Raw genomic sequence first — 27,784 nt, forward strand, 5'->3', positions numbered from 1 at the left:
GAGTGCTCCGGGCCCCCCAGCCGCCATTCCCCCTCCCGCTGCCGCCAGCCTCTATGCCGCGGCCGGTCTCCCCGGCCGGGCAAGGGCCCCAAGCCGCCCGGCTTCGGCGGCGCGGCCAGGCCGCGGCCATGGCTCCGCTGCCGCCTTGGCCGTGCCTCGGCCAGTGCTCCCCTCCGCCGCATACCCGGCTTCTTCGGGGCGGCCGCTTCTGGCCGCCCAAGATGTCCGCCGAGTCCTGCCGTTCGTTTGTCCCTTGCTCTGTTCTGGGCATGCGCTGCGCGCATGCCCAGAACAGGCCAGGCATGGACGGACACCAAGCGTTTTATTAGAGAGGATAGTAAATACAGCAGAGAAATGTTTTTACATGTACTTAAGCCTTACTACAAAAACTGTTCATGTTTTAAAGAAAATATATTTATACATACTGTATTTTATGGGTAAGAATAAGAAGTGTGTGGCAGAACTATGTTTAAAAGACAGTCTGAGTTTCCCTTGAGATGGAAACACTCAAACTTCCACGTGTATGCAGTGGCCAACATGCTGCACAATCTCTAGTGCCAGGATTTCTGACCCACTGGGCTATTGTATACTTGAGAGTCAGCCCTAGTGGTGGTGTGGAGGCAGGTAATTTCACAATAGACTAAAACATTGCATAGGAACGCCTGCAGTGCTACTTCCATTGGAAACAAAAGAAGTGGTGTGGTACAAGTGCCCAAATGCTGTTTTAAGCTGTCACAAATATGCTGGCTTCTGCAGCATCCCCGGGCTTGCCTTTCATGTATTCAGCAGACCCCACGGGTCAGAAATGCTGGTGTTGAATTGTACAGCTTGTCAGCCAGTACCTTTTTGTGTTAGCTTCTCTAAATCTATAGCATTTGTAGTATTATTATTAATTCGATTTCTATACCACCCTCCCAAAAATGGCTCAGGGTGGTTTACACAGAGAAATAATAAATATAAACAAGATGGATCCCTATCCCCAAAGGGCTCTCATTCTAAAAAGAAACACAAGCTAGACACCAGCAACAGTCACTGGGGGTGGATAGGGCTGGTTACTCTCCCTCTGCTAAAATGACCACATTAAAAAATGTCTCTTTGCCAAGTTAGCAGGGGTATCATCCTTACCTGCCTATAATGTTGTTACATCCCATCTATAAGGACTAGTGCAACAAGTGTTATGCTTTTGGCCACTAGAAACTGCTTAGTACAGCTATTCATTTATACCAGTAAACATTTGCTATAGCAACAATTAAGGCTGATATTTATACTAGCTTCAGTGAGTCTAAAGATAAGGAACAATGCTTAGCTTGTCCCTTTAGTTTCAATGGCACAACTTTGAGTAACTTTCCTCATGTCAGCCAGTATCATCCATGACAGCTCACCATAGGGAGCAGAGACACATATAAATGTTCCTCTAGAGAGGAAATACAGTAAATTAATACATAACACTACATGCAATAATTGAGTGTCATAAACAAGGCAAATTTTAAAATACTTGGCATTCATTCAAAAAATGTAATGTAATGGTTCCTGTAATATAGACTCACATAGATTAAGAAGCATTAAGGAAACGTCAGTGTGCTTTAGCCCAAACTATCCATTTATCCCTACACTGTCTTCTGTTAACCAGTTATTGGCCAATAACAAGAGCCTTTGGTGAGGGTCTTAGACATATATCTGGACTCTTTACTAAACCAACTCAAAATACATGTTTGATGAAACTTTCAAACAATTCTAAAAGATTGGTAATATGAGACTTTATCAACTAAAGCTATCAGTTCTGAGTATGGCAGTCATTTATTTGAAGAAAGGAAAATGAATCCTGGATTCCCCTTCTGTCCAAAGAGGTAATTGGTACCAGGCATCTATTTCGGGGGGTATATATGGGCAGATTCTCACATGTTTGGAGCAAGGCCTTCAGATATCAAAATATGTCCCCACAGAACCCCCCAAAAATGGATAAACTCAGTGTTTTCCTATAGTGCATTTATTGTACTAACTAGATCCAAAAAAAAGTCAGTCTTCATTGAGCTCTCCATAGAAGGTATCCTGTGTTAGTTTCAAGTAATATCGTCATGATAGTCCTGTGAGGTAGATGAATTTTAATGTCATATCGTGTATTTCTGACTCAGAAGAGCCAACAGCCCAAAGATGCTCTTCCAAAACTCAGTCAAAGCCAACACTATTTTGAAATAAGTTTTCTGTTAAGGCTGATCACATTCTTCACAAAGTTATTTTTCTCTATGAAGTCTCCAGCAATAATATTAATGCAATCTTTCTTTGATCCAGGACGCTGTTTCTTTATCCACAGATTTAGGACTGGAAGAGCACAAACGGTCATTTTCTTCAGAGATCCACCAAGATGTGCTAAAATGTACCCGAAATCTCCAGTAAGGTTGATTCCTGCAACAAATAGTCCCGCTGCAAGAAAAAGAAACAGAAATAATAATCACTCTTTGGTATCATATTTGTAATTTACCATCTTCTTGATATTAGCACCAGTATGGACTGTGTTTTAACAGAGAGAGGCAAATTTAGGACCATATTAGATGTGACATTAATATGTTTGGTGCTGCTGTACTTTTCCAATGTAGTGGCAACCATGAGGAGGGGACTGACCCACATTGTGACTGTAACATAAGGGGAGGGGGCTTCATCTCCACCACATTCTCAATCAGGACCAGGACGAGGGTAAAAAGGTCAAAGCCCCAGTCTCCCCATGCCATACTCCTGAACTGGATTGGAACTCAACATGGCTGCTATTGAGTAAAGAAACAAGTTATACTAGTAAGAACTGATCTGCCTACTTTCCTTTCACTATCCCTACAACTGAACTAACTTTGGACCAAATTGGTTAGGCAGTTCATAAGTTAGCCCACTTGCACCTTAAGTGTCCATGCATCCCATCTTGAACTGGAATGGATGACTATGCATTTGAGGTGCCACCACAACTGTACCAAATTTGGTCCAAATTGGTTCCCACTTGGCAACTCAAATGTTCACATGTCCACCATTCTGAAGCAGGGTGGATGACATCATTACAAACTATACCCTTGAGGTGTCCCTATACCTGTAGCAAATTTGATTCAAATAGGTTAGGCAGTTCACAAGTTAGCTTAATTGTGCCTCAAATGTTCATGTGTCCACCATCTTGAATTGGGGTGGATGACATCATTACAAACTACAACACTGAGGTGTCCCTAATGCCATTCATTACAACTGTAGCAAATTTGGTTCAAATTGGTTAGGTGGTTCACAAGTTAGCCCTCTTGCGCCTCAAACATTTATGCATCTGCCATCTTGAATCGGACTGAATGACAACATCACAAACTATGCCATTGAAATATCCCTGTGTGTCACTCACTACAACAACCAAATTTGTAAGACAGACAAGTAGCAGATTTTGTTCAAATTGGTTAGGCGGTTCACAAATTAGCCCACTTGTGCCTCAAATGTTCACACATCTGCCATCTTGAACTGGGGTGGAAGACATCATCACAAACTATGCCGTTGAAGTGTCCCAATGCGCCCCTACAACTGTAACTGATTTGGTTCATATTGGACCAGGCATTGCAAAGTTGATGGTGGGTGGGGGGGGACACATGCGTGCACACACGGAATGCCAGGTGATCTCATAAGCCTACTGGAAAGTAGGCTAAAAACTAAGCACCTCCAGGCCAATCATGTTATTAACATAACATATAGTTTGGCCCTTTCTTTGAATGAGTATCTTTCCTCCTAAAAACATAAGACCCTTGCTGGATGAAGCTCAAGGCCTTTCTAGTCCAGCATCCTGTTTTCCACAGTAGTCCACTAGCCACCTTGCTGCACTTGCAGTCCAAATATATGGAGACAGAGTTTGACAATGCCCAGGCACCAGCTTACCACAGCAGCTGAAAATTTAAGTGTGGTGCCCAAGCCATGATGCAATCAGAAAGGAGCAAGCAGAGTAGGCATTGCCACCTCCTCCTGGTTGATTGATCCACTGCCTGCCTGAACCAGATGGACGTAGGGAGAAGGCAGCAACACACTCTGCCTTGCTTGCTTACTCCTCCTGGTTGAATCCATTTGGCTCAGGGAGGCAATGGACTGATGCAACTTGGAGAAGGAGGGGGCAAGCAAGGTAATGAGTCTGCTCTCCCAATGGAGCACAGAATGTCTGTCCTCTTCCCCACATTGGAGCAGAGGGCAATCTGGCTCCTAGAGCCAAAGAAAAGGTGTCAAGGTGTGCACTGAGAATAACCTACAAATTACTTGCAAATAAGCTCTTGAAATAGCTAGGGCACTTATTCAACAGCATTTCTTCTCCTAATCTCCCATTTCAAGTGACATAGTTGGACACTTACTTGGGAATCAATAGATCCGACACTGATAAGCATAAAATCTTGCTGCTTGGGACAGCAAATACCCATGAAAACACCCTATTCTGCAGGAAAAACAGGCACTGCATTTTCTCCCAGTTTAACCCTTGATTCACTACAGGCCAGCGGGGAAGCAACCTTCCTAGAGAGCAGGAGGCTGTTGGTTTGAATCCCCGCTGGTGTTTTTCCCAGAATATGGGAAACTCCTATATCGGGCAGTAGCAATATAGGAAGGTGCTGAAAGGCATCATCTCATACTGCGTGGGAGAAGGCAATAGTAAACCACTCCTGCTTTCTACCAAGAAAACCACATGCCTGTGTTCACCAGAAGTCAACACCGACTCAGCGGAACAACCAACCCTACATCATGCTGGCCTTGACAGCTGGTGCAAATACAACTTAGTAGAATCAGCTGTGAATGGAAGCAGTTGTTTCCACAACCTTCTCTAGTATTTGTTTTTGTTAATGTAGGTCTTTGTAGAGAATCAATATTAATATCTCTTGAAGTCTAATGGATGGCTGCTGAATCTTCCCATAAATGTCCGTGCACCTGCTTAGAGACTCCAAAAATTAACACACCTTTGTTCATGCAGTCAAGCAAAAACGTGCTCATGAAAAGCAAGTTCTCTCTATAATGTAGAAAAGGAAAGTTCTTCACTGACTTAACTAGCTAGCAAATATTATCAGAGGCCCCTGCTGTTTAATACTGTACTTGAAGCAAATTAAAACTCCTTGAAACAAGAGTTTCTGCTCATCACCCAAGTGAAAACAAAATGCAGCCAATACCTGGGCGGCCATTCTGTTTCCTCTTCTCCATATACTGGATAAGCTGTTGTGCTGTGGTCTTATTTCCCCACCAGTATGGAATTGCAGGCCATAACTCAGAATGCCGTACCACCTGTGTAACATCTTCATAGGACACAATAACCTGATAGCCACAAGACCACAAGTTCCGTAGGGTTGGAACCACCTGAGAGGAAGGGAAGGTTGATTCATTTTAAATTGTATTACATTAATACATTGTATTGTTTTCAAAGTCACTGAAAGATCTAGGTCAAAATCAAGAAAACTCTATGGAGTGCTAATTATGTTTCCCTAGATGCAATTTAAAATGTGTAGAGAAGTGGTTAAAAAACAACAGATGCATGTCTGCGTAATTCCAGAAGTCACTCATAAGAATGTGATGCACATCTTACAAAGCTTATGGGCCCTTTCGAGCACATGCTTATTATATCTGAATTTTCCAACTTCATAAATCACCTTTGGCCATGCCCTGACCAGTTTCCCCTACTTAGCTTTCTAAAATTTGAGTATAAAACAAGAAACAGTCTTTGAGAAAGCCTTTCAAAATGCCTTTTAATTAATATCTTTAATTAAATGCTTAATGCAAAATCAGTTGCCCATTATCTCCGCCACCAACACCAACCCTCAGAGCAAATATTGTTATTATTTATTTTCTTATTTTATTTTTTTCATTTTATATCCCGCTCTTCCTCCAAGGAGCCTAGAGTGGTGTACTACATACTTAGGTTTCTCCTCGCAACAACCCTGTGAAGTAGGTTAGGCTGAGAGAAGTGACTGGCCCAGAGTCACCCAGCAAGTCTCATGGCTGAATGGGGATTTGAACTCAGGTCTCCCCGGTCCTAGTCCAACACTCTAACCACTACACCATACTGGCTCTATTATAAAATAATTAAAATAAATAATAATATAAAATAAAAGCTTCTCCATCTCTGATTGCTTTTTAAAATAACCCTTAAGACACACCTGTTTTCTCAGGCTTTTAATTAAAACTAATTTTAAACTGTTTAGTTGTTTTTTAGTCTGTGAAATTGTTTTTGTTCTGTGAAAGTGTTACTGTTTTTATTTTATTTTTATATTGTCATATGTATTATGTACACTGCCTTAGATAGATAGACAGACAGACATCAGTTGGTATATAAATATGATTTAAAAACAATTTTTTAATTTATCACATTCTATGTGCAAAAAGGATATTGGTGTTCAAATTAATTTGTACAGAATCTAATTCAATTAGAGCCCAGATCAGATCTGTAAATGAGCAATCCTGTTTACTTCAGTGCAACATCCTGAATAGGCTGAGGTGTGAATAAGGCTTTTACCATCCTAAAACCTCAAAGGCAAGCATTCCAAACAACTTACATTTCTCGGACACAGTTTACAACAGAAGATCTTCTTTATACAGGAGATCAAATGGCAGTGATGCTCCTCATCCAAGCCATCAAAATTTCTGAAAGCGAGAACCAGCACCTCCCAGGGATGGGCTTTCAACCACCTTAAAATATCCCACAAGACATCCTACAAAAGTCAAGACGAAACAGATAAAATAAATTACTCCTTCGTGCTAGAAGGAAGTTGAAACAAATTGCAGCCTGTAATCAGCCAGTTGCTAAGTGGTGCCAAGTTGCATATACTGTACTTATGCAGGAATGTTTTAGGCAGGAAGTTCCACAAAAACTGGAAATTGCTTATTTCCTTGTGTTTGCCAGAGGCCCATTTATGTTCACCAAGCATCTGATCTAGAGTCAACGGGCAGGATCCAGAATATTTGTCATGATTGCATCAATGAAGTCAACGAGACAGAATTAGTCTTGACAAACAAGCCACTATGGCTGCCAGGATGTGCAGAACATATGTACATGGAAAACATTGGCAGTAGCTCTGCTGAAGACCCCAGAAGCAGTAGGGCCGCTGAAAGAACTGGCAGTAGCACTACAAGCATTACTATGAAAAAACTGCCATAACACTCGTAGCACTACCACCAGTTGTCTCTGCAGCCCTGGTGCTTCTGGGTCTTCAGCGGCATGGATGTTTTCCATACGCATCATGAGAGCCACTAATTTCAGTGGGATTTGGTTGTGATTAATTTAGTCTGGATGCTAGCTATCCAAAGAGCTGAGATGTTGTCTGGGTTGTAGAATCCTGCAAATCTCATCTTTAATGTTCATTTCTAATGTAATAAGTAACCTAGCCCCATGATCTTTTGCAACAGAATACTTTATTTCTGTACTGTTCAGACTGCTAGCAGTAAATCCTCTTTGCAAATATGCCAGGTTGCAAGGAGTAGTATCATCCCTGCCCCACTGCACTAAGGGAATATAAAGATGCTATTAGTGCTGCTGCCCAAATATTTCTATCCAAGCGGACAGAAGTCATTATTCTGAGCTCCAGCACCATTTTTTCACTGCTGGTTTCCCTAGAGGAGCAGTTGTCAAACTTCACTGAATTTTGGAGTACTATACCCTTGGCTGCTTGTCCATAAAAGGCCATTAGCTCTTTTTTCTTCATGTGGATACCCTGTCTGAATTCTGAATTCAAACTCCTACATTAATCCCAACTGTATTTCTGAATTATAGCTCCTTTTGCATTCCATTACAGCTATGCTGGACATACAAGGTGAAGGGACAGGGGGAGTGTTGTCAGGCTGCCATTGCTAGGTTAGCAAATATGCCATGTTACAGAAACATTTGCCAGTCAAGATTTGGGATATTAAACACTAAATGGTTGACCATTAAGATGTGCCTTGACCAGTAAGAAGCTCCTTGGGAGTCAGAAATTTCAGCAGAATTAAGTGGCCTAGTTTGCTCCTTCTTCCCACTTACTACCTGTGTGCAGATCTTTGCAAAAATCATGATAACCTATGGGATGTTGGTACTGCTATGTGATGTAACTTCCATAGCAATGGCACAAAAATGGTACTTATGGAAGCTAGTGCTCCATGCATTTTTAACGTGACATACTCACTAGGCACTTTTAATGTGGACAATGGCTAACATGATGCTTGGAGTTGCATCTCCATTACAATGTACATCATGTTAGCCTCTAGGTATAATACCTATTGCCCACTGTAACCAGCAGCACAGTACAGTGAATGCAGCATCATATGATGCAAACTTAAATGTATTTATTTTTAATTGAAGGTCATGAGACTTTTAAAAAAGAATTTTAAAAACTCATGGGGGGGACAACGTAAATGGTTAAATGAATAAATGATAAAATGCATTAAATATTTACATTCCTAGACAAGAATGCACTACCATGTGGCCCATTAGGCTGGATAAAGACTGAAGTTGGAATTCAGCACTTGTATAGAATTGTTCTGTAAATGGCTTTCGGCACTTTATTCATTTCCAGAGCCCCAGGAAGAACACTGCAGATCACTTCAAGAATCACTACCCGAGGATGCTGTGGACGGCTGCTGGATCTGACAAATTAATTCCAGCCAAAGCATCCCCAGTACCAGCTGCAAACCAGCAGTAATCTGCTAGTGCAAATGCATCAATACTTCTCAGAAAAGCTTAAAAATACACAGAGCTCACAAACTGTAAGTGCTGATGGCGGAGCGGGGCGGGGGATACTGGCGGTCAGATTCTTTCCCTTTGCTGTCCTTTCCCAGGAATCATATTCCTCTCTCCCGAGTCACCCCCTGTGCCCCACTTTTGCTCTGCATGTTCTATAAAGGTAAAGTTATGCCATCGAGTCGGTGTTGACTCCTGGTGACCACAGAGTAAACAGGAGGGGTTTACCCTTCCCATCTCCCATGCAGTATAAGATGATGCCTTTCAGCATCTTCCTATATCATGCTGCCCGATATAGGTGTTTCCAAGGGATTCGAACCAGGAATCTGCCTCTTGCTCCCTAAGCAAGTTACTTTCCCGCTGCACCACTATAGTTTGATTTAAAATGTGGTTGGGTTTTTTAACCCAGTGTTTCAACCACTTCCCTGATGGAGCATCTCTCAGAGACATCTCTATAATCCTTCCACTCAGTGTTTTTAATTTATAACCTCCGTGGTTTTAGTTTTTATTGTCGTTTTATTAATTAGTGTTTGCTTTTCTTTTCTTTTATTCTTTGATCTTTAAAGACCACAGTATTCTGGCAGATAGACACTATATAAATTACGGAAATAAATAAATAAATACCCTTCTAAATGCCAAAAATGTCCAAAGACTCTCCCAAATCTCTGATTTCACAAGTGGGACAAAGTAATTATATTTGCAAAATGTAGTAACATCACAGATACTGGGTTCTCAAAATGCACAATTTGAAAATGTTTAATAGAACAAAATCTAAATATGAAATTATATGTTAACTTTTAATAGTAACTGTCATCCATACAGTACATCGTATCAATAGGGATTAATTACAACATCAGGCTACAAGGAAGTTGATGATATTGCCCAAGACCAAATTCTGAAGCAGTGGCAGTCTCACACAAGAACCAAAACCAACTGGCCCCTGTAAACATGAAGGCTCAGATTATATTTGTTGCACATTCTTAAATCCTATTAGGATCAAATTGGTTCTGGGCATGCAGAACAAACAGGGCAATCATGCTTCAAGATATCATTTAACCGTTTTACTCAGTGTAGGAATGAGTTACTAAATCACTAAATAAGTCTTCTAGAAATATAGAAGACTTCTAGAAATATAGAATAAGGGACCCAACATTGCTTGTGAAGAATCCCCCATTCCGCTAAGACCCTTTAACTCACTGACATACTGCGCAGCAAAACACAGGAAGTTGGGACACCACCTGCACTGGTGTTGTGGAGCAGGGCTGTTCCACTCCATCTTAAAGTTGTGCATCAAGCCCTCAGAAACCAGCACACATGTAAATCTTCTGATCCAACACAGTTGAACCAGGCACATATCCTTACAACAGGAGATGATACAACCATGGTAGCCATATAAACAAATACACCGTGGTTCCTAGCAGAGAATTCAACCAGCCAGGCCAACTCTCACACTCATATTATGCCTGCTTGGGATGTAGGGAGAATCCAGGCAGAGCATTGGTTGCAGGACCTGAATGATCTTACTGCAAGCAAAATATCTGGCTCATCCTTGCTCCCCTTGTGTCCTCCTTACCGGGATACTGGATAGTTCCAAGACCCCGTGCTATGAATCACAGGCGTTCCCCTGCACAGCATGGGATGCTCCCCTAAATTACCGAAGATGTGAAGATAAGAGCCAGCAATCTATTTCACATCTGCACTTCACTGCTTGTGCACAGAAGGGCTGGATCATGCCCAATATTATGTAGACAATGGTTAGCAAATTAGCTAACAGAAATGGTGATGGCTCTTCAAATAGCCAATCCTGTTTTTGTCATAATTCAACTGAGGAACTGTACCTGTACAATACATGTTGTATACAGCATGTGAACAAAGTGCAGATTCATAGAAGGATCATCAGGCTTGTGAGCAATCCTAAAATCAAAATACCTAATTCCAGCGTCCAGTTGTTCTAACACAGTCAGCACCTGCAGAGTTGAAAACAATTTAAATGAACAAGTGTTAAGTTAAAAGACACTTCAGTCAAAACGGGCCTCCTTTTCAAGTGCTGTGTTTATTTTTGTTTTTATTGCTTTAGATTTTGTTTTTAATGTTCTTTTCCTAAATCACATTGAGGATACCTATCTGTTTGGTTTGCTTTTAGGAAGACCCTCAAGACACACCTATTTTCTCAGGCTTTTATCTGAAATTAATTTTAAACTGTCTAATTAATTTTAATCCTATGAAATCATTGTAATTTTTTGTTCCGTGAAATTGTTTTCATTGTTTTTACTCTGTTTTATATTTATGTTTTAAATTGTGTACACCACCTAGAGATACACATATCAGACGGTATATAAAGATGATAAATAAATCACTGTAAACTGCTCTGAGAACTATTTGTTGTAGTAGTTGCAAAGCAGTATATAAATATTTTAAAATAATAATAATATGATTAGTTTTAAATAACCATGCAGAGAGCCCTTCCATGCACACAGCTCTGTGCATACAGGGGAGATATTCCCCAGCAATCCAATGACTCCTCTCTAGCCCTTGGTCCTAAGCTGGGTGTGCAGCTGTGCTGGAGAACATGACACGGTTTCATTTCCTTCAGTCATTTTGATTCAACTCTGCCCTAGAAAATGCTGACCTTCCTTCTTAACTATAACCTCTTCACCTGGAACCCAATGTTTGTCAAGGTGTTTTCTGATAGTTATCCAGTTTAGTTATCTAACCTCCCTTTGTTCCTCGAACATAAGAATTAGTGAAGGAATTTATATCTACATGGAAGGGATTGATTATCTACCTGAGTTGTTAGTAACAATACATTAAAAGGAGGAAGATTCTACGTGACAGCTAACTTTCTATTAGTTGAGACTGGAATGCTGACAGATTACTCCTAGTTAGCATTATCTGCTTACTCAAGAGATGTTTAAAATTTTTAAAAGGTGAACATCCCAATTTTCAGCATGTCACCTTTTCTTGCAGTTTGTAAGTATGGCAGTGATGGGATGGAATTAAGATTACGTTCCTTGGAATGACTAGCCGACATGATGCACAGTGTTCCAATGCTGGAATGCTGCGCCCTGGGACTGCTGCAGAATCCTAAGGCAGTGCCAACACGGTTGAAAATGAGTGACTGCACAAGCAACACTACTCCAATTATTCCCACTCACCACAATGGGAATGTGGTAGTGCTGTTTGTGCAACTGCTTATTTTCAGCACCTTCGGGGTTGCCTTAAGATGCCAGAAGGCTGTGCACATCATGGCAACTACTATTCATATAAAGCCCTTTGTAATCAATTCCATTTTTATGGCTGACGTGTTGTCTTTGTTTTATGTTCTATACATGTTGTCCTAGCAGCTATATAAGTAAACTACTACTTTTGTAGAAGCTTTTTCTCCCAAGATCTAGCGAACATGAACTCATGTAATGATGCATTCTCTAAAATGGAAGCTTTGCACACCCTGCAGTTTCCTGATATAGCTTACAGGTAATTTAAATATGAATGGTATGAAAAGTCATCTAATTAGAAGCAATCCACAACACTATGACATGGCCAGCCATTGCCCCATACCCCTTGAGATTCATCACACCCACTCTTCCCTATGCCTGTGACATTCTCATGGTCACCACGGGAATGCCAGACTGAGCCCAGTGGCCTGAGGGGAGGTGGCAGCTGAACCATCGAAACTGAGCTACAAAAGTGCTTTGCTTCACCAGGAATGGCCTGGGGCACTGCAGTGCACAAGACTGAAAGCCAATGGCAGAGAAGGAGGACTCACTGGAATGTCCACAGAGATGCCACCACAAAGAAAAACTTCTTACACAGAACACTGTGTGTGCGTGCAGGATAGGAGGGAAGGCCATCAATTGGGCTATAGGTTCTTAAGTTAAATCCCCTAACCATTTTAGTTCACAACAAGAGGCTGTGGCACTCATTCTTCCCGATTTTTTCTGTTTCTCTGTATAATGCCTATAAGGCAATCAGCAACCTTAAAGCAGTGGGTGGGGGGGTTTATTATTTTTAAAAATAGTTCGGGGGAAAGGTTAACCCCCCACCTCCAGCACAGTATCCTAGTTGGATCTGCCTCGTGCCATTTTTCAATTTACACACACACACAAACGTTCAATTTCCTCCTGATGTTATATCTGATTTGCCCCTACAGAAATGAAAAGAGAGTGAACAAATTAAATATTGTAAAAGAAAGCTTCAAAAAGAGACATGAAAACTGGAAGATGTGTTTTGCTGTTGTAAACTGCCTAGAGACTTTGGTAGTGGGGGTTATATAAATGTGCTAAATAAATACATACATATATACATACCTGTGTTATAGACCATCTCAAAATAATAGGATGTACTATGCAATGCATATGTTTGTCCATAAACTGCAACAATTTGGATTTATTTACACTAACTTGCGAATGTTCATCTAAGCAGTAAGTCATAGCATCATGACTCCCTAAGGGAATAAAAATTAAAGTTACTCTAGTTCCATACATTTCTCAGCAATCAAATGAGACCCTTTGCACAAAACTTCACCTTTAAAACTGTGTTGCTTTACCTATGACTCCCTACTAAACATATAGGTTGCATAAGCATCCATAAAAGATGGTTAAAGTTGTAAATTCCACCTCAGTGGATAGGGGGTGTTTCTTGTACATCATTCCTGGTAGGCCTCATTGCCATATCACCTCCCATCTATTGTGATCAATGCTGCTGTATGCAAGATATTTGTAGCATTCAGAGCCTCTTTTGTCTTAAGGGGTTTGGCAGCTCCTTCCGATCTGACCCTTTGGGGAAGGGCTTATGTACCAAGAGTTGGAAGACTGGTCAATTGATCAGACAAATATTGTCAATTGACTGGTCAGCAGACTAACTATTATTTAACTGCAGTCAAATATCCCATGATGTTTGAAGAATTGGCCTGCCAACTGCTTAGTACAATTGCCTTTGAAAATTGACTTTAATTTTATTATTAAATAAAGCTGTTATTTTGCTTTATTATTTTAATTTATCTTCCTTTTTTAAAATTCTGAAACTGAAGGCCAGTTCTGGTGTTCCCAGATAGAAACCAAAAAGAACTGTTCAGTGAATCATTCCTATTTATAGAAATCTTATCTAACATTGTTAAAAGTTATAATAATTTATTACAACAGCAGTTCTCAAACTTCGGTGCCTAGACTGAAGTCACTCTTCTCTCAGCCTAACCTACTTCACAGGGTTGTTGTGAAAGAGAAACTTAAGTATGTAGTACACCGCTCTGGGCTCCTTGGAGGAAGAGCGGGATATAAATGTAATAATAATAATAATAAAAAATAGACATCGTTGAACTACAACTTGCACATAGTGTAGTGGTTAGAGTGTTGGACTAGGGCCAGGAAGACCTGAGTTCAAATCCCCATTCAACCATGAAACTCGCTGGGTGACTGGGCCAGTTGTGTATCTCTCAGCCTAACCTACCTCACAGGGTTGTTGTGAGGATAAAAAAAGAGCTCTTCCGTATCTAAGTGAAACCTGTCTTCCAGCATACTTACACCTCTCCCTCGGAGGAAAAGCGTAATATAAGTGTAAAAATAAATAAATAAAGTGTAAATAAATATTCCCAACCTCAATGGCCTTCCTCCTGTCCCATTCAGCAACCAGATGCAACTGCTGGGTAGGAGGGAGCCTTCTGATGCCACTGACCTTGGTTGTAACTGACAAAAGATCAGAAAACAGGAGCACATACAGCTCCTGAATTAGGTTAGAAGGCTTCTCCCACCCTAACTAGGATTGTGTGGATTCCCCTAGTGCATCTATCAGTTTTGTGTGACTCCACTCTTGCACTCCTCACACTTTTTAAAGGGGCCTCATTGTTTCATAATAGCTCACAATCAGTCCAATGGTCGCACCATTTCCATCTCCTCTCATGGGCAGCAGGGTAGTTTAACTTTTGAGAAAGCAATGAAGACCACAGTTCTGAAAAGGAAGGATCAATAGCTCCTCAGCCCAGATTCTACAGTGGCAGAAGGGAACTAGGTGGGTGAAATGTTGGCTTCACGCTTTGACTACGGTGCTTGGCCACACACACACACACACACAATTTAGTCAAGGAGAGGTTAAAGAGCTCCAAGTTCTAGAAGTTTCCAAACACTGGCCTGTATATGTACAGATCCCTTTTACAGGACAGAAGCCAGAGAGCATGAAGGAGAGTAGTTATTCTTAAACAAAGTACAATGTGATGCTCAAATTAAATAGTCAATGCTAGTAGAATATTTTACAAAAGGATTTAATATTTACCTGGAAGTGACAGGTTAGAGAGAGGAATGTGCCAGAGACATTGTGGCAAATGAGACATCCAATTAACATATTCACTACACAAAGAAACTGATTTTTTGCAGGGACGCTTCTTCATTTTCCCCTCTTGCAGGATTTTCTAGAAAGAAAGCTAAACAAAAGTAGGAGTTAAGTCTGTTCTGCTTGTACACACATGATCCATCTGATGAATTACAAAGCACTCCAGCCAGTCAATGAATCTATTCTTGTTTGTTGACATTATTTTTCCGTTGGGATATAAACTAGAACCAGTTTCTAGTGAGTGGGCATAATGGTATAACAGAATTAAATAGGATTAAATACAAGGGTGCTTATGTAGACAAGATGGCACTGCTGGAGCCTTTGTATCAGCACTGGTACCCAACATTTACATGACATCAGCCATAAACTGCCCTTCATGGTAGCCATTTATATGACACTGTTATATAGCTGTTATAGTCATTGGAATTATACACATCAGCAGAAGTCATCACCTGCTTTTTTGAGTCACGAAGGGCTTGCCTGGCATGTGGAACAGAGCTTCTGACCTACAGGCACTAGGTCAGTCTTTATGTTGGAGCACCAGCCACTGTCTGAGCCACTGTTTCTAGAGCCAGTGTGTATAACTGGAGTATCCATCAAAAGGAACATTTCTGACTAATAGGAGACTCAGTCAAGTTTTCCCTAGCGAATTTTGACTTCTGAAGTTACTTTGGAAATATGATGGAGATAAGACTGTTTGAAGTCTTAACCCCTGCTAACTGGGCAAAGAGGCACCTTTTTAACATGGTGATTCCCTTTATTTAGCAGGGGAAGAGTAACTGGCCGTATCCAACCCCAGCACAGCATCCCTCCAGTGGCTGTTGCTGGTGTCTATCTTATATATCTTTTTAGATTGTAAGCCCTTCGGGGACAGGGATCCATCTTTTTTTATTATTTATTTCTCTATGTAAACCGCTTTGGCAACTTTTTTGTTGAAAAGCGGTATAAAAATATTGGTGGTTGTTGAAGTGATCCACCAAGAGCTGGAGCTTCACGACCACCATGCATTCAATACTCCAGCATCCCTTCTAAGTTACTCAAGAGCACTACTCAGCAGTTACTCAATAGGACTGCTTAACTCCAGCTGGACTACTCAGAAGTAATTTAGTTGAGAAGATATCCTCTGAGTGGGAAGAACCAAGTCCAAATCACTGCTCAGTTATGAAGCTTAGTGGCCAGTTTGTCATCAGCCACTATTTCTCAACCTAACCTACCTCACAACATTATTTTGAGCATAGAAGGGGTGGAGGAAGATCCTTGCATTCTGACCTGAGGTCCATGCAAGAAAGTCACAGGATATAACTAATAATCATGATAAATGATAATAAGTGGTAGTGGTGGTGTCATCCATTACTTGTGGGACCTGCTAGCAACCTAATTCTGTTTGATTCCCACTATATGGCCATTACAAACAACAATAAAAGAAAAAAACTGGTTATCTGAATTCATCTTTCTTCTTTAACTGGGACAGATTAATTAAGCAAATTATCCTTTGCCTGGCCTGGCCTGAGAGAGGGCATATCAGTAGTTTGGAACATAATTTAGAAGCACTGAAAAATGAGCTTTTAGGCACATTTTAAAAATAACTTAAGTTTATTTTAAGCATCTCTTAAAATAAATCCCAACCATGTACACATTGAAGCTCTGTAGAGAGGACATTCTAGAATCTGCAAAGGGGGTTAAGCCAAGCCATGTGAGGGGGCTGAGGGGGAATCTTGGTCCAAACCAAAATATGTTTTGAAAAATTAGTTCAGATCTGATCTGATAAGCAAATTATATGGATATAGGTTCCCATGCCTGCCCCAAATCTATTTATACAAATTTTCATTAACTAGGTTATTAAAAAAATTAAGTAATATCACAGTTTCAATATTTTTTAAAAAAACCATTTTGACAAGAACATGTACATTAATGTATTTGTTATTCATTAGCAATTAAGAACATCAGTTCAACAGCCAGAAGCAGAATACAGTTTAGACTCTACACAAGACCAGCCCAACCTGGCCACATAGAGAGAGTTTAACCTATTATTGCCTGAACACGAAAGCCTGACAGCTGCAGCCTGATTGACTCCTGTGGGGTTACACTACTGACCTATTTTTGACTAATCTTCTCTCCCTTTTCTATTGTTTCCTAAACAGGTCAGCCCCACCCACCCCATGTATAAACTACCAATAATCAGTGCAACAGGGGTCTAGCAGAGTTACACAGATCATCAGGTGTACACGCCAAAGCAACCTTGTAAACTAGATAAACGTGCAAAACAGAAACCCATAACATAAAAACCTTCTCTCATAAAGCTATATATAAATGGCACCATTCACTTGATTAGCACCCAAACCCTTATTGCAATCATTCTGATCCAACAAGTACAATAGATATACAGAAGCAGGTTTCTGTGGAAGTACCCTCCTCTTGATTGAACTCTGCACCCCCCCACAAATGGTGCTCATAGGAGTGAGGGAAAGAAAAAAATCCCTGGATCCAGAACCCAGTAGTGCAGGGATTCCCAGCCCTGTGGTCCTCCAGATGTTGCTGAACTACAACTTCCATCTTCCACATAAATTGTGGCTGGGGGTGATGGGAGTTGAAGTTCAGCAACATCTGGAGAACCAGAGGTTGCAAATCCCTGCAGTAGTGCATGCATCACGTCCTACACAGTGAAAACAGAGGTGAACAGTTTATTGGTGCCACCAGTGCATACAAGGCAGATTATCCCTGTATCAAGGGGTTTTTTTTTAAAGGGGGGTGGTTCCAGACAATCAAGCAGGTAGTAAACAGCATCAATAATCTGTATATGCCCCATCTGTTTAGCGACAGAGATCCCTATGTGCAGTAGCAGACCTTCTGCTGTGCACACAACATTTAGATTAAGGACATTACAAAAGGCTCATTACACGGTCAGGGTCATTCAGTGGGAAGTCTTTCCATCTTCAAACACATTCACTTGCATATAAGGATGCTTAGGAGCTTTCCTATGAAGAACTGTCTCTCCCTGTCACAGGGAGCCAGAAGGTAGGTTATCTGTGAGGCTTCGTGAAATTAAGCTGTGGGGGAGGATTTATATTGAATCGCTCAATAACACAAGGAGCTTCTCTTCTTAAAAGTCACGAAATGCCATTTTCAGGGTCACTCTTTGGTCTATGGTCTTGAAATCTTTCTACTCCTGTTTCTTTCTCATACTTGTTTAAGACACTTCTATCTTTCAATCCAGGAGGCAGTTTATGATAACTAACATTTACAATTTTTAAAAAATCACACACAAACATGTTCTTAGACCTCAGTCAGACCTAAAAGCATGCACATTCTGAACACATGGAGTCATCCGCACATAACAGGAATTTGCGCTAGTCCTGGTACTCTGATGAGTGTACATGTGTAAGGCGCATGTTATATCATTCACACCAAGACATATACACTTGACTGAAAACATTGTTGTGTTTTTTCCAACAACTTCTTATGTACAACATTAAAGAATGAGAAAACTAGAAATATTTACAATGTCATGCTTTCCCTCCCTTCCACATCTCCCAATGAGAGAAAATATAAATACATAGATAAATTAATAAACAATACAATCAGGCAATAGCAATAATAATCATGATAAACTCGAGGAGACTCGAGTTCAAATCCCCATTCAGCCATGATACTTGCTGGGTGACTCTGGGCCAGTCTCTTCTCTCTCAGCCTAGCCTACTTCACAGGGTTGTTGTGAGGAAAACTTAAGTATGTAGTACACGACTCTGGGCTCCTTGGAGGAAGAGCGGGATATAAAATATATTTTTAATAATAATAATAATAATAATAATAAAGTTTAGAAAAGAATAGTTGCAAATATAGCATGATTCATACCTGATTTGAAAAACATTCTAAAGAATCATTCCACATTTTATCAAATTTGTGGACCCAGTTTCATTTAATAAATAACATTTTTCATGAGCTGCAAGTTTCACCATTTGTTGTACCCACTCTTCTGTGTCTGGAGTGGAAAGGTATTACTTTTTCCAATTTAACAGCATTATATATTTTGCAATGAGAAGAACTCTCTTGAAAAATTTCCATTCCTCAGTAGATAACCATAACAAAGAAGGTGTAACTCCAAGTCTCCAAGCAATATTGTTGATAAATCAAAGTAGGTGTCAGGTAAAAGAAAAGAAATAAGTCTTATCATTTCAATCCAAAAAGGTCTTATAATTGTACATGACCAAAGTGAATGTATTAGCTTTGAGTTACTTGTTTTGTTTTATTTAATTAATTAATTACATTTATATCCCACTCTTCCTCCAAGGAGCCCAGAGGAAGCAACTACACACAGGTGTTGCAGGTCCAGCAATAATCTGAGTTACAAGTTCCAATCTCCTTAAGCTTCAAATATGTCCAGTATGTCCTAAGGACAATTTTGTGTTGAATAAACCTTAATTTAAAATTATATGAGGCAGCAGAGAAGTTTGATTAAATCTCATTCCAGTCAAACATTGAGCGGGGTATATTTAGCTCGATACCCCTTTTAATTCTTTCTGTTTCCACTGTGATTTTCCTTTACGCTTTACATGTTGGGGTGTGCATGCAAAAAGATCTTAAGTGTACACCTAAAAATGCAGCATATGAACCATCTCTAAGGGCCAAAGTAGATGTGATCTTGGAGATCCATTATTAGCATTTCTCACATTTTTTGTTGAGGGTTAAACACTGGACCCTTCCAGATGGAGGGCTCTTTTCTGAATACTCCGTGACTTTCCAAACTAAATACTCTGTGACTTCCTAAATACAAAACTAAGTACTCTGAGACTGTATACTCTGTGACTTTCCAAACTTGCATGTGGAAGGGAAATGAAACTTCCACACGTGGAAATTCCCATGGGTTTCTTTTGTGTAGTCATGTTCTGTTTTCTATCCACACTAGTAGGCAGAACATTGCCAGTCAGGGGTGGACCTACCATTGGGCAACCCTGTTCAGAGAACGCAGGCTGTGCAAAGGGGAAGGGCCACCCAATGAGGCCGGGGCTGAGGGAGCTGAGCGCTACCTGCCACTGCAGACACCTGTCTGCCCGACTGCCTGGCTCTTTTCCCATCTTTGCTGGGAATGATGTCACTGCCTGACAACACATGCTGGGTAGTGACATCATTAGCCCGCATGCCGGCGACAAAAAGAGAGTCAGGAAGGCAGGCAGCAGTGGAAGGAGGGAGGGAGGTGGGTGGAAAGGCAGGCAGAGGCCCCGTCAAAAGATATTGCCACTATGCTACCATTGCCAATAGTATTGTCTGTACTTCTCCCTGTCCCCAATTAGTTTTCATGTTTTAAAATTTTAAATTCTATAATTGCATACTTCTGGTTTATCTAACTTCAGCAACATCCTCCCCCCCCACCACCCGCCGCAAAAAAGAGAAACTTCTGTTGAAACATATGTTTCAACTTGGAAGCATTGGAGCTTGGAAGTGGAGGGGGGGAGCGAAAGAAACAATGAAGCTCTTCACACGATCAGATCGGTGTAAAGAGCTAGCAGGCTAGCTGTGGGGAAGGAAGATTTTACTTACCTTCCCCACAGCTGATCACAAGTGGTTCCCTGATGATTGGCAGCTCTCCTGAGGGGCGGCCGTGGCTTGCCCGGCAGCTCCAGAGGTCGGGCACAGGGAAGCGCCATCACATGCCCGCCCCCTGAGTGTGCGGTGCATTACTGGGAGCCCTCCTCCCACCCCTAGTGTGTCCACACAGACACACAATCAATTAACCCAGTATTTGAGTGTGCTTGCACCCAAAACCTAGGTTAAGCAGCGGGCTACCTAAGAAGGCTCACCACCATGCCACTGCTGGGAATCACACAGCTCCTGGCAGTTCTCACACACAGCGAAAATCGGGCTGGGCTTCCCTAGCCTGGTTTTCGCTGCTCGTGAGAATAGCTTCCTTGTTTTATGTGCTTTTCAAAACCTTAAAAAATAATAATCAAGAATGCTGTACTCACATACTGCATCCCAAGAGCATGCCTGCAAACCCTACCCCTGTGCCAACACACTCAGAAACAGTCAGAAGCCTTGTGGTCAAGATGAAACCAACCACTGTCTGGAAGGGCACATTTCCCATCAGAGTGTCACTTCCCCAATGTTCAAAGCAGCCTTGTACAGCTGCTGACAGCTCTTAGTCATGAATTACCAAGTTGCATCTGGCTACCCAGTTTTCCCTCCTCCCTTGCTTCCACACAACCAAAAGTTGGGAGCACACACCACTTCCAAACCCAGGTAGAACACAGTTTTTGATTAGGTGAATGACTGCAATGGAAGTGAGTAGGAGTCAAGACCCAAATTTCTAGTAAGCAATGGTAACAGGTTAGCAGCTCAGCCTTATTATTATTATTAAGTTAATGCAATAAATAAATATCAGTTGCCTACAGAAGTAGGACATTCCCTATATCCAACTGTGGAAAATATTTAATCAGACACATAGAGAAAAATCAGACTATGTATATATTTTGTATTTGATTTATAGACCGCCCTTCCTAAACTGGCTCATTTCGTTTTCTTTTCAAGGCAAAGCACTTAAAATGTTTACAATTAGAGAGGAAAACGATTTACCTGTTTAAGAGGAAGAAGTCACTCGGATCAGATAAAAGTCTCCCAGCCCAGGGACTAGATCGCCAGCTGGCTTTAAAAGAAGTCACGTCATATTCTCAAACTTGAATCTGTCAGCCCACAAAGCTTCGCTTTGCTCCAGCTGAAAAGAGCGTTTTGTTTTTGTTTTTCACCACGCACGATTATAATAAGCATCTAAGGAGCGCTTCGCCTTTGCCAATTAGCAGACCTTCCCGACGCTTTCCGCATTCCTCACAGGCAGGTCTGTTCTGCTCCCTGGACCATCGCCCGGCCTTAAGCCGCTGCATCAGGAAATGAAAAAGAGCACGAGGCCCGATTTGCATGAAGCCACGGGATTGGGCAGCCCGTCAGCAACGCTCCCCCTCCAGCATCAAGTGACAGTCAAATTTGGCGCGGAGCGGGAGGTGGAGCGAGGTTCCCCTGTTCCGTTAGGGCATTTCTCAATCACGTTGGTTCTTGCTTCATTGTTATGGTGCAGAAAAACAGGAGTGGGTATTGGAGCAGGTCGGCTCTGTAACATTCATAGAGTAAGAATCGAATACTATAGGACTTACTTTAGAGTAACCATGCCCTGGATTGGGATGCACGGCTAGAATCCTACGCACACATACATAGGATTGTCCCATCCATTGCATAGGAACATACAGAGGAGAAACTTCCTTATATCTTCCTATGTATTCCTTAGGAAGCTGCCTAGACCAGTCAGACCATTGGTCCACCCAGTTCAGTGTTGCCGACTCTGACTAGCAGCAGCTCCCCGAGACGTCAGGCAGGAGGAATCCACATGGACATGCCAGGGACAGAACCTGGGATCCTCTGCCAGCAAAGCAGATGCTCTGCTACTGAGCTTCCTTCCAAGTGAGCAGCATGCAGAGAATCAAGCTGTAGAAGATACCCAGTTATCCACAGAACCCAATCTTTGGCATGAATGCTCAGAAGTCAGTCCCATTGAGTTCAATGCAACATTTCCAGGCAGGATTGTAACTACAGGGTGTAATGAGCTGTAATTGACCCCCCAAATTTGCACCAGGCTTCAAATTGTTTTTAAAAGACCATATAACCTGCCCCCAAAAAACTTTTGTGATCCCCCCCCGCCCAAGACTTTGAGGCTAGGTATGAGCCTGTTCTCAGGTAAATGGGTATAGGTTCTAAGGCATTGCCTGAAGGTGCAGAATGTATCCACCTTGCTGAAGCTAAGCAGGTCTGAGTCTGGGCAGTCCCTGGATGGAAAACTACCACAGAACCCCATATATGGTGCCTGGAGTACCATGGAAAAAAGGTGAGATATAAATGAAATACGTAAATATTATTTCCGTTTTCCATCATGGGATCTATGATACTTACCCAGCAGCCTCCATGTTGATCCTAAAAGTAGTCCTGTTTAAGCTTTACTTTGAAGGAATTAAACCGATGGTGTAAAGATAATATTTTCTTAAAATTAAAAATTATAATCCAAGTCCCTTAAAACTAACAAGGCTGTTTTCTCTTTTTAAAGTAACACCCAGCCCCCCCTCCCCAATTCATTTTTCATTGGATTTCTGGTCAGTTGGACAGACTCTTCTAAATCTCTTTGCCCAGTTCCCCCAATCTAAAGTGAAAGATATGCCAAGCCTCAAGTTTGTCTAGAGAGGTCATGCCTTCTCCCCTAGAAGCTATCACCCTTCACCTTAAATATACAATTGTTTAGGGTCGTTTAGCAGTGGTGAGGGAAATGAGCACTCTATGCACTCCATTCTTTGCCGTGGCTTCATATATCCCAGGGCTGAACTCTAACACTGAAAACAAGTTCCAGGATTGTTTTTGGCCTGGAATGGCCCTGATGAGCCATTCCAGAATTAAACCCTGATGACACTCAGGGCCACTGCACACATTTCTGAGATGATGTCTCCTTCCTGTGGTTCCACTGCCTGCCTACCACATATTTTCTGTAATATATGAACAGCATCTGCACAGTTCAAAACATCCATGAAACATGTCCTTAGGAACTGTGATAGGCTGAAGCTCCCAAGCTAGGCAGCCAAACTCCCGAGTTTCTTCCATGACACAAGTGTTTTCCAGATGTTACATTAAAAATATAGCTGACCGGCGATTCTTAAGGGGATGCTGAGAGACCAATCTGAAGGCTACTTTGCACATTACAGTGAGTACAACTGTGATCCTCTGAGCATCCTCATCCAGGAGATGGAATCTGATCACAGTTGGTGCAGAAGAGAGAAGCAGAGAAAGATCCAGATTCTGGAGACCTATAATCTGGATCCTCTTCTGGCCCAAAATGGCACTTTAATTTTGTGAGAGAACTCTCATTACGGGGTGCCTAATGAATTTATTGTTATTGTTATTAAAGATAAAAATTATTATTTATATAACTTGTTGCATCCATTTACCCTGTCCTGACCCTAAAAATCTTTTATTTGTACTGCTTGGGCCTTTAATAATCTAAATCTTTCTTCAGAGAGGAAAATTAAAGTTGTCCCCCTGCCCTGTGATGTATTAACAGCCAGAATATTTTGAGCTGTATAGGGTTATAAAGGAACCCAGTGCAGAGAGAAACTAAAGATGAGAAACTCTCCATTAATTATATTATTGCAGGCATCCTATTTCTGATAAGCATCTAGCATAATGTTCAGCCCAGTTGTAGTTCTGTATTCAGTGTGCATGGTTATCCTCGGGGAAAACAAAGCCCCAATAAAAACAATGCACATTGAGGCTTACAGTTGGGATGGTCTGCCCATAAGATGGTGGTTGGGTCCCACTCAAGAGATTTCAGGGCTCTGACTAATGCCAACATCAGGGGCATAGCAAGGTTGGAATGGGCCCAGAGACAAGATTTTAAAATGGGCCCCTCGCTGATATACACACACAAACACACTTCACAATGTATAGTGCATTCACATTCACATCCCCATTATGAATATGGTGAATATCTAGTTCACAGGGGTGGATCCAGCAGGAAATTACAGGGGGTGCCACAAGAATCCCCCATAAAAGATCCCCCCCATAAATATTGGGGCTTGGATTTTGACTATGCCGGGGGTATCAAACTAAAATTTGGTGGTGGACCAGATTAGATTCTGATGCTCCTCTGGTGAGCCACACACAGCCTTGCACCCACCTCACACCACCTATCTTCCTCCTCCTACTCCTCCTACTCCTCTCTGGTCTTTCTCTCATTCCTCCCCCCCCCCCCATTAGATGAATTCACTACTTTTTACATTAAAGTACCCAGAATGTTGGGGGCAATATGCTAAATCATTGTAAACCGCTTAGAGAGCTCCGGCTATAGAGCGGTATATAAATGTAAGTGCTATCGCTATTGCTATTGCTAAAGTACACTCAGGGAAAGATTGGTTTATTATTATTATTATTATTATTTTTAGAAGAAATTTGGAACATACCTGCTAATACCAGCTTTTACATGGAAAATCCTATCACTCTTCCTCTCTCCCTTACAAAGGTGTTGCTAGGAACTTAAAAGATCCAGGGCTTGGGCCCACAACCTCTCCACATTTTGATAATAAAACCCTTCCATGCTCTCTTAAAGGTATTCAACACTCCTCCCCACTAGCTTGCATCACAGCTAAAAATGAATCTCCTTTTTCTCCTGCATCAGATTTCTCCTGCATCCTACGCACACACTGAGAACCAGTGTGGTGTAGTGATTAGAGTGTCAAGACCAGGTTCAGGGGACTTGTGTTCCCCATTCAGTCATGAAACTCACTGTGGGACTTTTGCTGAGACACTCTTTCTCTCCCCTCCAAACCTGCTTCGCAGGATTGTTGTGAGGATAAAAGTGGGAAGGAAGAACCTGTACACTACCCTGACCTCTTTGGAGGAAGAACAGGATGTGTGTCATTCATATATATATATATGACTTTTAGCCACATGCACTCCAATCCTAAGCATGTACTCAGAAGCACATTCAAATATCATTTTTTACATCAATCACAGCAGCATGCAATTCAGTTTGATCTTTTATTTAGTACATTTCATTTAAGCAAGAAAATCATATGCAAAAAAATCATATGCAACTATAATGTATGTCTATATACTACAGTATATATACAATGTATAGTGTGTCTATACGCTACAGAAAGAAAAGCCACCATTTTTATTTCAGCTAGGACAGCAGAATGTCATATATGGAGTTACCCCAATTTTGCCAAATTTAAAGACAACCAATCACTTCATGTGCAATTTAAAATGAGTTTCTTGTGAACTGATTTGCAAAGCCTTATTTTGAAGCAAGTGTACACAGTACAAAAATAGACTTTTGGCGGCGGAGCATGCTACAAGTACAAAGTAAAATAAAATAAAAGAGTAATGTTTAAAAGGGGAAACATGTTAAGCGAACCATTGTCTCATATTTTGCTATTTAAGCCATTGTGAGAACTCTGTTGCTAAAAAAGCAGCATATAAATATTTTTAATAAGGGCGGGGGGAGAGAAAGCAACACACAGAGAGACCAGATTAGAGCCACAAGCTGTGTAACTTCAGGAATAAAAAGGAACAAAAACATCCATTTTGTCAGAGCACACACCCCTCACCATTCTTTTCAAAGCTTTAAATACTTTTGCACTAACTAATTTCCTCACAACAAGGTATACTGTTGGGATGGGGAGGGTTTTTCTTACAAGATTGCACTAGAATCATTTTGGCATACTTTGAAAATGTTTTGTTTTTTAAAAAAGCTTAAGAATTCTCTCTCTCTCTCTCTCTCTCTCTCTCTCTCACACACACACACACACACACACAATGGCACTTCTCTCACATGTACAACACACACACGGTTGAGGCTACTACCCCTTCTATGCTCCCCTGTTTGCTGCTTGCCCGCATCTGGTATTCAGAGGTATCTTGCCTCTGAACATGATAGTTTCAGTTTAATTATCATGACAGGTACTAACTGGTCAAAGAGGCACCTTTTTAACATACTGATTTAATGTATTTATTTATTTATTTAGGCTAGAGTGCTGGACTACTACTGGGGAGACCCGGGTTCAAATCCCCATTCAGTCATGAAATTAGCTGGGTGACTCTGGGCCAGTCACTTCTCTCTCAGTATAACCTACTTCACAGGGTTGTTGTGAGGAGAAATCTAAGTATGTAGTACACCGCTCTGAGTTCCTTGGAGGAAGAGCGGGATATAAAATGTAGGGGGGGAAATAAACGATAAATAAATATTTAGCCGGAGAAGAGTAACTGGCCCTATCCACCCCCAGCACAGTACCTCCAGTGACTGTTGCTGCTGTCTATCTTATGTTTCTTTTTAGATTGCGAGCCCCTTGGGGACAGGGATCCATCTTATTTATTTATTTTTTATCTATGTAAACTGCTTTGGAACCTTTTGTTGAAAAGCAGTATATAAATATTTTTTGGTGGTGGTGGTAAGAGGCATTTTGATGGGCAGACCTGGAGTGGAGCAGGTAGGAGCTTAAACTGAGCAAAGCCATGGGAAGGTGCAGTGGAATGGCTTGGTAGTTGGTGGGGGGGTACTTTATTGCCCCCTATCTTTTGAGGCACGAGCCACCCCATCTCTCACCCTCAATCAGAACATTCCAAACTGGATCAGTAACTGAATCACAACCTACGTCCAAAAAATGAAAATTGATCCTCTCCTGAGTTTATCACAAGGCTCATGATGTCGGGTTTCATTGATAACCATGCACAAATGTACAACTGAATTAGTCATAACAGTTCCAGAAGAGTGATAATGAAGCTCATGCCTATTGTCCATGTAGCTCAGTAAGCAGTCTCTGAGAGCAGATCCACTAAAGAAGCCACGGGTTCATTCCTAGCTTTCTTAGTCAACTTGAGGTATTTCTGACTGCCCAGAGTTAATATAAGCCTTCTTATTTGGGCAATAAGAAGGCATTAAGGAACTGGAATGACAGGAAGCACACAAGGAAGTGAATAGCTTCCATTCACAATTAGCAGTGAAATCCTCAATTCAAATCTCTCAGCCATGAACCCACTGAGGCTGTTCTCACGTCACGAGTAGCAAAGCACAGGCTTAGGCAGCCAAGCCTGGGTTTGGCTGGCCATGAGAATCGCCAAAGCCCAGCGCCAAAGCCCAGCTCTTCGCCAAGGTTAAGAGCACAAACACGCCATTAACATGGCTGCCACCAGGACTGTGTGTCAGCCCAGGATCATGTGTCAGTGCAGCTTAGTGCACCCGTCCTCTGGGGGAATCCCCCAGTG

At 41.5% G+C, this 27,784-nt stretch overlaps 1 protein-coding gene across 1 annotated transcript; it reads right to left on the reverse strand.

Moving 5' to 3' along the window:
• Positions 1–1,977: 1,977 nt before the first annotated feature.
• Positions 1,978–25,059, reverse strand: PLCXD1 (phosphatidylinositol specific phospholipase C X domain containing 1). Its single transcript, XM_053310176.1, has 8 exons — positions 24,982–25,059; positions 21,569–21,867; positions 14,945–15,092; positions 12,988–13,124; positions 10,519–10,647; positions 6,525–6,680; positions 5,148–5,331; positions 1,978–2,421 (listed from the first exon to the last, which is right to left on the reverse strand). Exons 3-8 carry the CDS (start codon positions 15,057–15,059, stop codon positions 2,183–2,185), a joined length of 960 nt encoding a protein of 319 aa, XP_053166151.1. The 5' UTR covers positions 15,060–15,092; positions 21,569–21,867; positions 24,982–25,059; the 3' UTR covers positions 1,978–2,182.
• Between the last annotated feature and the right edge of the window lie 2,725 nt (positions 25,060–27,784).

This window comes from Hemicordylus capensis, chromosome 3 (assembly GCF_027244095.1).
Source record: "Hemicordylus capensis ecotype Gifberg chromosome 3, rHemCap1.1.pri, whole genome shotgun sequence".
NCBI classification, from domain to species: domain Eukaryota; kingdom Metazoa; phylum Chordata; class Lepidosauria; order Squamata; family Cordylidae; genus Hemicordylus; species Hemicordylus capensis.